Below are 12,666 nucleotides of genomic sequence, written 5' to 3'. Positions count from 1 at the left end.
AACATCTACCAGATCCGCTGTCTGAAAGAGGAATGTTACCGATGAGGCATTTAGGTTAGACCCAGCCTAGCAGCTATTCCCAGAGTAAGCAAGGCAAAGGGTGATGAGTAATTACGCCAAACGGCAAGAACCCTAACCACTTTCTGCAACCTGTACTCATGCTAGGACTGCAGTTTGCTATTTCCTACTCTCACCAGTGACCGCTCTGCCCGCCTTGCGTTCCAGGGTATCAACAGCACGTACTGCCACCTCCCCACCCCGCCACGAACCACCATACCAGAAAGAGGAATATACGCACCTTAAAATCTGTATTATTGATATATTCGAATACCAAAGCTGGTGTCTTTGACTGCAAGAGAGAAAATGAATGCTGATTAAATATTCAAACAATAACCATAATCTGCTTCTGCCACACGGGCCCATCCTCAAATCCCACCTCGATGAAAAAGATTCATCGGCCAAGGTGAGGCGAGTAAGAAAGTATCCTCTTGAAATTTGATGTCTGGAATTTGCTTCAAAATAACGGGACGGAGGACGATGATGGCGGCGGGGCAGAGGGCGGGGTACCAACCAACGCAGGTGGCCGCGAGCTGACTGACTGCTAACGCCGAGGGCTGCGTGCGGGCAGGTTCACTGCATTATGCACTGCTGTACAGGGTTAACATTTTTAATGAAGGGGCGTTTTTGGTTTATTTTTTGAAGAGATGTACTCTCTGACCAACATGTCCAGCGGGCCCAGCACATTATGTGAGGATTTATACTCTGGGGGGCTCCAGTTTGCCAACCACGACACAGGTCTTTTCAAGATCCAGAAGGAAAATAGCTATGATTATCAGTCAGCCATAATGTGAAATCACTTCCTTGGCTAGAGACAATCAGAGATGTGCTCCCCCAAAATCATATATAATCAAGTATTTTTAAAGCAATACAATCTTTAATGCAATGAGCAAAATAGTCAATATTTCCTTGTTGCAAAATACAGATTTTCAAATGACAAGTTTACTTAAGTGAGGTAAAAAAAAAAAGAAAAGCTAATTGGCAGTAATAAGTTGTCAAAAGTGAGAGACAGGCAGAGGCTTAAAAACATTAGAGAAAGAAAAAAAATCACCCTGGAAATCTTTATGGCTGGGAAGTTTGCTGAAGGAAGCAGATGAAAGTTACCCGGGGCCGAAGGCCACGCATCTGCACACGGGCCTTTGCCGGACGAGCAGCAGCCCTGGCCCAGGGGCCCCTCACCAGCCTGAGCCTGAAAGGGTCGCATCGGGGCCACCACCTCCACCGGTCGGGGGGTGAGCGCTCCCTGTTGGCTTCATCCACTTCAGTTTGTTGCACACCGTGGAAAACACACACACGCCTTAGTAAGTTACAAAAACAGTAAGACAGCTATGACGAAGTCCTGTGTCACTGTAAAATCAATCTGAGCTGATCAGACTGGGATATATCTTTAATGCCAATTAGATGGAATCTAGAATATAACCACCCTTCTCAGTCTTTTAAGGGACCAAATTTAAAAACTTTTCCTTATTCTTCAGTTCAAACACCTGCGTAATCTTGGGCAAGTTAGTTAACCTCTGCAGACTTTGGCTTTCTTCTCTGTGCAATGTGGGAATACAGACCATAACAGGACCTACCCCACTGGACTGCTGTGAGGATTAAACGACACGATGCAGCTAAACACTCAGGACAAGTGCCTGGCACACAGTAAGTGCCCAGTGCACATTAGCTACATCATCGTGAGGATCTCTTTAGCGGATAGAAACAAAGACCTACTTCTTAAATAAACAAAAGCTATCATGGGAGAACGGAAATATTTAAGGTACGGCAAGCAAAGAACAGGAATGGGATAGCAAGTGGTATAAAAGTGGTATAAAAAAAGCCTTAGTTAATCATAAACACAAGTTACTCCTGGGAAGAGAAAAAAAAATTAAACAGCACCACTAAGACAGCTAAAAATTAAGCATTTTGACAAAAAATATTTCAGACGTTCCTGCCTCTACAACGTGAACCCTAATGGCGGATGCTGAATTGAACGCCCGTGGGAGAGCAGCGAGCTGGCTTCCTGAAAGGCCTGTGACCCGCTCGGCCCCCCTGCAGGTGTCCCCATGGAGATGTCCGGCACTCCCCCGGCAAACCCAGGTTTCTGGTGTGTGGTAAAGCAATGCTAACTGGCAGTAATAAGCTTACAGCCCAGGAGAAAAACAGGGACTTAAAGGAGCCAGGCAGCAAACATCTGTGAGCGGAATCCGAATGAGGAGGTAATAAACCTAATAAATCTGGGACAGGGGTTTGTCTACATGACAGACATTTTTAGGTTCTACAGGAGTGGTGGTGGCTATTTTCTCACCACGATTTTTCCTGGTTTTCAAAGTCATTCAGTGGTGAATACAAACACAATCATCCTCCCTATACAGTCCCTCTCATTATATTAGGTTGTGTGTGTCTCTCACACACATTCACACTCTCTCTCTCTCTCTCTCTCTCTCTCTCTCTCGCTCACTCCACGCCCCCCAACCATCAGGCACCTACCACAGGGTCCTTCACAGTGTCAATCAGCTTAATGATATTTGTTCCACCACGAAGGTTCTCCAGAATCTTAACCTCTCGTTTTATCTTCTTTTTCTTCACTGGCTTAAATACACAAGAGTAATCAAAGTAAGACTCTCTTTGAAATTAATAAATACAACTTTAAAATGATATTAGCTAATCAAATGGATATTGCACTATTTTGTACACTGTGTTATCTTAAAGAACATGTCTAAATTAGAAGAGGAAAAAAATCAAGATAAAATGGGCCTGTCCACAAGAACTTGTAAGATTAAATTAAATAATTTACAGACTTATAGCTCATGTGTCAGATCTTTAAGTAGGGCACTTAAAAAAATTTTGAACACCCATGTCATACTTTAAAAATAAAATGCTTATTGGGTAACTGCCAAGTGGAAAATGTTATAGCTCTGAACAGCTGTATATCGTGCACCGCAAATGGAAAAACTGCCACAAAATGGTGAGACACCTGCTCTTCCCATGAGTTACATGTAATTTTGTCTTTCAGGAGTGAAGACCAGTTCACTGACATCAAGTTACAAACTTGTTTCCCAGCTGCTGGCTCCCATTTCCTGTCGCCACTCCCATTTCCTTAATATCTAGAATGAATCTGAAGTCAGCACAGAGCCAGTAAAACTGCCCAACGGATCCCATTCCCAAAGAGAGATAATGGATCGGTGAAGGAGAAAGCAGATCTCTCAGCAGCAGTGACTGAAAACCTCAGCTCCCGCTAATCTTTCAAACTGCTCAACAGAAAGGGTAAAGACCTTAATCAGAAATACTAGTATTACATGTGTTATTTCTTAAATGAGCTACCGAGTTTGAAGTACACAGATCGCAATCGACAGTGTTTTATAAAGCACCAAGCACAGTAGTGGCACATAGTAAGCACTCTATACATGTTAAATTTATTATTTTCAAATTTGTAGTTAGTAATAAGTCTTACTTCATCCTCACGAAATCCCTGTGTAACAGATTCAGCCAAGCTGAGCTATTTGCCCAAAGGTCTCCCAGCTAAGAGTAAAGAGTGGGGGGCACGGATCGAGTCCAGCCAGTCTGACTGCAGGTCCCCCTGGCAGCCATTGTGCTTTCCTTTCCCAAGTGTGGCCCTGTAACTAACGTAACTAAGGAAAAGGAATATTCCATCACTGAGACACCATTTTAATAAAATAGCACCAGCAGAAGAGGCCAGTGGATTTGCTATGAAGCAAGGCTTAAAAAGCCTGTGTGTGTGTGCGCACGCGCACATGCGTGTGCGCGCTGTCGGGGGAAGTAACTCATATGCATGCCAGAGAAACCTTCATCTGCTCTTGGTCACTAAGCTACAGCCTTGAACACACAACAAAACAGAGAGGGAGAAGATTAATGAGAAACAGAGCTTCTGCATCACCTATAAACGGGGTGCTCAACTGAGAGGCTGGGATCCAGCCGCGTTCTTCCATGCCAGCTGCCAGCGACCCTGTCCACTCCATTTTGTCAGGGTTCCAGCAGAGGAAGTCTGGCTACTGTGTCCCCTCCCCATCTCCACTCGGCAATCTTACTCCTTATATTCTTTTTCTTAATTAGGGAGGCTCAATACTTTGGGAAAGCGCAGTACTCAAATGTGAAGCCAGAGAGGGACACACTACAAAATAGGTAGCCCGTAAGCTTCAAAAATGTTGATGTCACGAAACACAGACTGAATAACCGTTCTGTTTCAGACTTAAAAGATAAGACAATTTAATGTGACACATGATCTGGGATTTTCTTTTATATAAAGAACATTATAAGGACAACTAGCAAATGCGAATAGGGACTACAGATTAGCTAATAGCGTCATATTGAATGCTCATTTCTGATTTTTTGATACTGGTACTGTGGGTTATGTAAGAAATTATCCTTGTTTTTAGGAAATACACACTGAAGTAGGGATGACTGCAAATTCGCTCAGGCACTTCAAAAAAATAAGTAAACTAAGTATAAACATATAGGTATGTGTATACACATGAAAGAAAACAAGAGAGGATAAAGCAAACATTAACATTTGAGAGATGTGGGTGAAAGATATATGGGAATTCCTGCAACTCTTCTGTAAGTCTGAAATTATGTCAAAAAGTTCAAAGAAAAATAAAAGCTGACTATCATATCTACAAATTCAGCCAATGCTGCATGCTGCGGGTATATTCAATGTAAGAAAATTCCAGACTTGTCATCCACTATGGGAAAGCAATTACAGAGAAAAAAAGATAAACAAAGGAAAAAACCACCGCGGCCAGATGGCTCTGTTCACCAAATGCCCTCCTCTCTCCGTGTTAGGACAGGTAGCCCACTGTGTCGCTTTTTAATGCCGCCATATGTAAAGCTCTGCTTTGCTACCCTGCTGTTCAGCAACAGGTCAGACAGGCACACTGTTTCCAGACAATCCAGTTAAGATTAAGATATCTTTCATTATGTCTAAAGGTAACTTATAGAGCGAGTGAACATATTTTGCTGCTCAAATGTCACCTGTTCAACAACTTCCCAAACAAGACTGGGGACGGCAGGGCACATAAGTGGCACAATGGAGTCAGGCAGCAGCTGGAGTCCTACCATAGCGACAAAAGACCAAGAGATTGTAAAAAAGGGAAGTGACAAAGAGCCCAGGACATGCCCCTCCAAAGCACGGGCACTTGCCCTCCATAGGAACCAGTCTGCAGGAACTCCCTACAGCCTCAGCTTAGCCGCCTGAACCTGGGGGTGCTTCAGAAGCTACAAAACCAATGAGCTCCCAGGGAGTGATAGCGATTCATTTTACAAACAGAACTGGAAAGAAGTCAGGACGCGTAAGGGAAGACCCCTGCCTCCTAAGGAAGACAGATAATGAATTGTACAGAAACAAGGATGATCTGACTCTCCAGACTAGAGTTTGCACTCGTTCCCCTCCAGTAACAGAAAGTGGAGAATATACATACATTTTCATAACAATCTCATAATTTCATTTCACATGCTTCTAGTCTCTCCCAATTAAGGTTCATTTATTACAATTCACAGATTACCTGTTTAAAAGATTCTAACTGAATCAGCTTAGCTATATTCCAAAACAAAAATGGAATTTTTTTTTTTTTTTTTTTTTTACTCAAAGTCTAGTAGAGAAAATGGCAAATAGCTTTAAGATTTTATTTATTTTTAAAGAGATGGAAAGGGAGGGAGAAAGAGGGGAGAGAAACATCAATTGGTTGCCTCCCATATGCACCCGACCAGGGACCAAACCAGCAACCTGGGCATGGACCTTGACTGGGAATCAAACTGGTGACCTTTCATTTTGAGCAATGACACTCAACTAACTGAGCCACACCAGTCAGGGCAATGGCATAAAACTTTAAAAAAGAAATCAAGTATTAAACCAACTATCAAAATGAATGAATTTTGGCACACACCTGAGAGAGAACATTTAAAGGAGAAAACTCATTTAAAATGTCCTGTGCATAAGCTCTGAAAAGGAATGGAGGGAGGGCCTTTTCAGAAGGTTTCTGCTCATGTGGTAAAGAGTCCCAACTAATTAGGAAAACCTTGTTCAATGTAATCCAAGACTAAGGTTCTTTTTCTCTTTCCCTATTTACAAACCTTTCCAAGTTTTAAAACAAAAGACAACTGTAGTTACAGGATGCTTGGAAATACAAAGGTTGATAAAGTCAATAATCTGTCCTATTTATTTATTCAAGAGTTGTGTTTTAAAAAGCCAGATCTGAAAAATCATTTCAACTACTAGTATTTAATTATGATTGAATATGTAAACTAACATCTACCGAATGCATAAAAATCAATCCCAGCAAATATTAGCAGGCAAAGTCCCATTTAAATTTCTTTGCATTTCAAATGGATACATTCAAGACAGACAGGACTATAGTTCAGGACTTTCAAATCTGGATTCATTTTTATTCCAGTACCAAAGTAGTGACTGCCCCACAAAGATATAAATTTCATCATCTGCAATAAATAATTACCACGACTGGCTGCCAGGAATGCAGGATAAGTGAGGAAGAGTGTTCAGCCTGGATGGCAGCATTTACGTTGTCGTGGTAGCATATCTAACATCTACTGGAACTGGCCTCGACGTCAACATCATCTGGGCGGTGCTATGTCTTCACAGCAACTTCTCCCCTAACCCTTCACGTCTCATCTTTCCACCAATTACATTACCACCATTTTAAGAGTAACTGTTTATTCAGGATTTAATTTTTTTAACTTAAGAAGTTGAGGCATACAGCAGGCCTTTTGATTCTCATTGAGAGAATGGCAGTCTTTCCTACTATTGGTTCTGACCCCTAAAACCATTCACTTGGCCCAACTAACATACTGTTACTATACTTATTGCTTTATACGAGCCAGAAACTGTTTTAAGCACATTTTAATCAGCACTTAATAGTACTCTGAGGTATTTTTAACGGTCTCACGGGACACCGAGGCACAGAGTTTAAACATTTATTTTTTAATTTTTTTAATGATTTTTAAAATTTATTTTTAGAGAAGGGACGGGAGAAACATCAATGTGTGCCTGCATCTTGCGCGCCCCCTGCTGGGGACCTGGTGGGCAACCCAGGCCTGTACCCTGTACCGGGAATTGAACCAGCAACTCATTGGTTCACAGGCCAGCGCTCAGTCCACTGAATCACACCGGGCGGGGCTGAGTCAGAGTTTAAATAACTGCTCAGGATCATAGAGCTTCTAGGTTTTGGAATTGACATCTGAATCCAGGCAGTTTACTTCCCAGGCCTCACTCTCTCAGGAAAGAAAACTACTTCACAGACTACTAAAACACCCTCACCTACCTACCTACCTACCTACCTACCTGTTTATCTACATCTATATCTCATTTGATTCTCCCCAAAACCTTAGGAGTTAAACAAGAAAGACATACCCATTTTACAGATGAGAAGAGAGCTTAGTGGGCATAAGCTAAGCTGCTTCTAGAACCCTAGTCTTCTGCCCTCCATGTGTAGCACCTCTCCCGCTACACCACCCTGACTTCGAGGCATCAGATCCTAAGATTAGGCTCTAGAAACTATCTGGAGCCATGCTCCACACATAAATTTGGGAACTTTGTAGCAAGATATTCTTTTTACACATGGTTCACTCTCCAAAAAACTCTAACATACGAATTAAAGGGATAAAACTGTTAACCAAAGAATCTGGCAAGTGACCATGTTGAGACTTGGAGGCACTGCATGAGTTCAAAAAAAAAAAATGAAAAACACTGGTTCCCAAGGCCTTAGACTGAAAAAATAAAGTAGCCATTTCACTTACACATGAAGCATGCTGCTGTGGAGACCCCGGAACCCCCGTCTGCACCCACACAGCTCTCTGGGCGCCCATCTCTTCCATACCTCGACCAGCAGCCCACCGAAGGCAAGTATTCCCTTTCAGAAGAGTAACTTAAAGTCACCAGCTACAAATAAATGTGACTACTAGTGAGTATCAGTGAGTGTCTGTCAATCCTTCCAGTACATCAATAAGTAAAATATACAGCAAATATCCTAACTGTGCTCCTCACATCTCCCACAAGAGAAATGGAGTCCCAAATCTGCTACTTCCACCCACTGACCGTGTGGCTTTGGGCAAATCGCATGCTCTCTCTGGGTCTTGCTTTTTATTCTTTTAGCCTCACCAGAGGACATTTTTTCATTGCTTTTAGAGAGAGAAACTGGATGCGAGAGAACACCATCGATCAGCTGCCTCCTGTACATGCCTAGACGGGGGATTGAACCTGTAATCTAGGCATGTGCCCCGACTGGGAATCAAACCTGCAACCTTTTGGTCACAGGACAACATTCCAACCAACTGAGCCACACTGGTCAGAGCTGGGTGTTGCTTTTTAAAGTATAGTATTGCTCTTAACTGCCACTCAGGAAATAGTTTAATTTAAAGGATCCCAAGAATAAGTGCTAAAATGCACACATGAGCTGCTCACAAAATGCTAAAAGTTGTCCAAAATGGCCAAATGCTTTTATCTTTGTGTCTGCCTTTCTAAGAGGTACTATATAGGAACTGAAAAATTGATTTTTCAGGATGAAAAGGTGAAACTTTAGGCACTAAAATGGCACCCTACCCCGCTATATCAACCCTTACTATCCGCCTCGCCTATTTTTCTTTTTTTCATTAAAAAAAAATAAATAACTGTCCCATTGACTGGAAAGTTTTAAGATTTCAGCCTCAGAATTTCAGTTCAGGATAGACAGTAAAATTGTGCTCACCAATTTCTAAATTTCTAAAGCCTCTTAATAACCAATGTGTTTTGATCAATACTTAGAAATCTACTACTGACGTAAATTAAATGATATAAAATTCCTCTGTGGTCATCCATCACCCAACCATTCTCATACTGGAAGGCACTGACTGAGAATGTTACCGACTGAAAAGGAAGACACACCTAGTCCTCAAGGAATGTACCTTTATCTCGATCCCTGTGTGCACATTAATACATAAATTCCTTCCTTTAACTGAAATACAGTAGGCCTACACAAAGAGGAAGCTTTTTTTACATTCCTCCCAATTATGATCAGCTAGTACTGGTAAGGACCTAATTCCCCAGGACCAAGCAGCCACGACAGCAGTTATTAGTCATAATTTCAACTTCCCTGAATAGAGGAGCACAACTTTGGACAGACATTATTCTTTAAAAAAATAAAAGTAAAAAATTCCTAAATTCTACTTTAATCTAGCCTATCAGAACAAAGAGAAAACCACAATAATACCATTAGTAGTTTCTTACCCAATCCTTCAGATAGAACAAAATCTGGACAGAAATGTCACAGGGCTTTGAAAAACATAAAGAAGTAAACCGTAGTTTTCACCAGTGGAAGAAAGGTGGTTCAGGCCACACCCTGAAAAGAGCTTGCATGGAAAAGAAACAAAACAACGCTTCATTAACTAGAGTATCAAAGGGACCTCACAAGTCTTATTCCAGAACACTGCAACTTATTCTGCACACAACATTATGATGCTAAAATGAGCAGTAAAAGGAAGAAATAGGAAACAGGAATTCTAGCTGAGGGTCATTTCAACATAGTGATGTTAGATGAGGTTTTGTATGTGTGTGTGAGCGTGCGTCTGGTTTCTTGCCTGTAAAAATAGCCTTCAGCTTCCAAATTGCATTCCCTAAACAACATATACTGCAAATCTTTACAATGGGGAAAACTATCCTGCAAGTGACGCCATCAAGTTCTCTACGATGACTACAGAGCAGTGGGATTCTTTCCTATGTGAACGGACTGTTACTTATGCGTACACCTGAATGCTGCTCCTTTCAAAAAAGACACCACAGGAAGTTACACTTATTTGAAAAATGATGCCATTACGCAAAAGTTTAATGTTTTTTCTGGATTTGCTTTAGAGTAAGCAGATCATTCTTCTGAATGCACAGCAGCAGAATATGGATATTCCTAATTTCAATGTATGCCTTATTGCTTACTTTCTAGAAATATTTTAAGCAGCTTATATCAAAAACATTTATGCTCGTGTATACAGGAGAAAATTGTATGGCTTCCAGTAAACTTCTCTGTGACCTCTTTGAAAGGAACCTCTGAAAGGCATCTCTATGTTTCGTAGGTGTTCATTCCTCTTTAGGGAAGGGGAGACTCAAACTCCACATCTTTATCACCAAGTCCCGCTCCCACCCCGTGAGTCTCTGACAGCACAAACAACTGCTCTACCAGCATTTCTGCTGCTTCATCACTAGGCTAAGATGGTGCTGAGTAACAACTGATCACTTTTCTGAAGGGTGACTTTCAGTGTAAGCCTGACCCCTCATAGTAAACAAGGACACAGGTGCCCTCATTCTGTCCTTCAGACACAAAAATAGTTTTTTAACCCCACACTGGAAGAATGTACACACTGGAAATCTTACGTTTGTAAAAGTGCTTACTCTTTGATCTTCTCAGTTTTTCACTAAATTACATGCACACACATTAAATGATCTGGCAACAATGAGGATCCTCCACAGATTCTAAGAATTATTTTTTTAGTATTCTACAAAACATAGTTTAAAGCAATCCAACCAGTTACGTAAAGGAGAACTTGGCCAACTCTTCATGCTCATGAAGATTACGTCTTCATGCAAGAGATGACAAAAGGTCAACCGTAGGTTGCTAAACCAAACACTGAGACTCTTTTGTTCCAATCATTACTTTGGCGATTAGGAGTGTACATGTCCATTGCTCCCAATTTCACTTTACTGGATGATAAGCAACAATGAAACTTTGGGCATGCCTTGCTCGCTTCATCTACCCCACCTGAAACTTTGATCACCAAAGGAGAAGAAACAAGTGATCGTCCACTGATTGTTTCCCTCCATTTAGGCTGCAAACTCATCCTTGAAGCTGCTTCCCGTTTTTCCAACTTTCTTTCTGGAATTACTTAAAGCACCAAGAGAAACAAACTCAAGGAGCCCTTGGAAGGATGAGATCTTCATGAACAGGCTCTTCTTTCTTCTGAATACCTATTTATTTTGTAACAAATGGAGCCCCCTGGGAATTTGCACTTTAGGAGTCCATCATTACATTTCAAAACAAGGATGTTCCTGAACTAGCACGCTTAGATTTGAAACAGGTCTGCATTATTTTCTTACGAGTTCACAGGAAAATGGTATGGGAGAAGGAGTGGGGGGGGCCATCAGTCAGAAGTGATGTACAATGAGAGCTTGGGCTGCTCATTCTAGAATGTAGCTGCGGTGGTTGTATCCTTCTGACCTGTGGGGGGGGGGGGGGGCGGGGACGTCATGCCACTGGTAAGACACTCACCTTGAGAATTTTTACAACCACTCTCTCATTGTTGGTGATGTTAATGGCCTCAAATACTTCGCTATACTTTCCCCGACCAAGTTTTCGAACCAGTTGGTAATCATCTTGATTACTGTGAAAGGCAAGAGGGAAACATAAATGCCAGGACTTGGCACTGAACAAGCCTGGGCCCACTGGACCCCCCCCCCAACCCCCGCCACTTCCAGCATTCAAGCACTTGAAGTGTCTATCCATCAGGCCACAGCTCATTCTCTAAATGAAGGCCACAACACAAACTTGGCTCCCTTCACTCTGCACAGAGCTCCTAACCTAATTGGTCCCTCCTAACTTGGGGCGAGGAGGCAGGCAGGCACCGCTCGGGGCTCCTCTAGATGGGTGAGCGCAGCGCCCATCCGGAGGCTCTGCCCAGGGCGCCACAGCACCTGCCCTCAAGCACACCGCGCTTGCTTTGAGAATCTCACCGTCTTTTTAAAATTTCCTCCCACCCAGCCTCCTTTCAAAAAAACTAAAAAGGCACCGAATTTTAATAGCTCCAGCTGTTGACTTCCCACCCCAACAGAAACCCGAAAGTGTGAGCAGAACGGGCTGCCCCCTCCCTTCCTCCAGGCCCTGGTCCCTGGACCCCGACTCTTCTCCCCAGACAGAAAGCATTTCTCGGGGTTCGGGAGGCAGGGAGGAGCACGGCGGGAAGAAAGGGACGGGAAAGGGGCGAGGGAGACCGGGCCAAGGCTCTTCCCCCCACCGCAGACCCAGGACACGCGGGCCCACAGAGGGCCGGGCGGGGTGGGGGGGGGTGATGAGGGCCGGGCGGGGGGCGGCGGTGGCTTTACCCCCAGCTCGGGACGTGAGCCTCATAGTCCCAGTACTCGCGACTCCTCAGGCTGTTCACCTCGGCGTAGACCCGGGCCCTGCTGCCCGCGGCCGGGCCGGGCATGGCGGGCGGGACCGGGGGGCGCCGCGGGGCGCCGAGGGCGGCGGCGCGGCGAGGGGCGCCGGGCGCCGGGCGGAGGAGGCGGCGGGCCGCGGGGCGCCGGAGGAGGAGGAGGAAGAGCGAGGCGGCGGGCGGCCACGCCAGGCCGGGCCCGCGGGGGCGGGCGGGCTGGGGGGGCGCGGGGGGCGCCGGCCGCGCCGGCCGGGCCCGGGAGCGGCCGGCGGAGCAGCGGGACGGGCGGCGCTCGCGCTCCGCTGCGACCTCTGCTCGGCTCGCGGCCCCGAGGGGGCGGCGGCGGCGGCAGCGGAGGCAGCGGCGACGGAGGCGGCACCGGCAGCGGCGGCCGCCGGCCGGGAAAGGGACAGCGGCGGCGGCGGCGAAGAAGGAGAAGGAGGAGGAGGAGGAAACCCGGAAAAAGGGCCGCTCTCTCTAGGAGCG

The 12,666-nt window shown here is 44.5% G+C and overlaps 1 protein-coding gene across 3 annotated transcripts in view; it reads right to left on the bottom strand.

The window, feature by feature from the left end:
• CSNK2A2 (casein kinase 2 alpha 2) overlaps positions 1-12,351 on the bottom strand; it is a 35,454-nt gene extending 23,103 nt beyond the window's left edge. For 2 of the 3 annotated variants that reach the window (XM_054579382.1, XM_054579384.1), the window contains exons 1-4: positions 12,128-12,351; positions 11,298-11,409; positions 2,527-2,628; positions 299-349 (exon numbers count right to left, since the gene is read on the bottom strand). In XM_054579382.1, the coding sequence (XP_054435357.1) occupies positions 299-349; positions 2,527-2,628; positions 11,298-11,409; positions 12,128-12,231 (369 nt within the window). In that variant the 5' untranslated portion in view covers positions 12,232-12,351. The remainder of the gene's footprint in view (positions 1-298; positions 350-2,526; positions 2,629-11,297; positions 11,410-12,127) is intronic. The other variant, XM_054579381.1, reaches the window with a different exon arrangement.
• Positions 12,352-12,666: the final 315 nt, after the last annotated feature.

Source organism: Pteronotus mesoamericanus, unplaced genomic scaffold, assembly GCF_021234165.1.
Source record: "Pteronotus mesoamericanus isolate MK-2021 breed Mesoamerican mustached bat unplaced genomic scaffold, CSHL_Meso_final contig_52, whole genome shotgun sequence".
NCBI lineage: Eukaryota > Metazoa > Chordata > Mammalia > Chiroptera > Mormoopidae > Pteronotus > Pteronotus mesoamericanus.
Note: the sequence above shows the minus strand (reverse complement) of the source record. Positions and strands in the feature narration are given on the sequence as shown.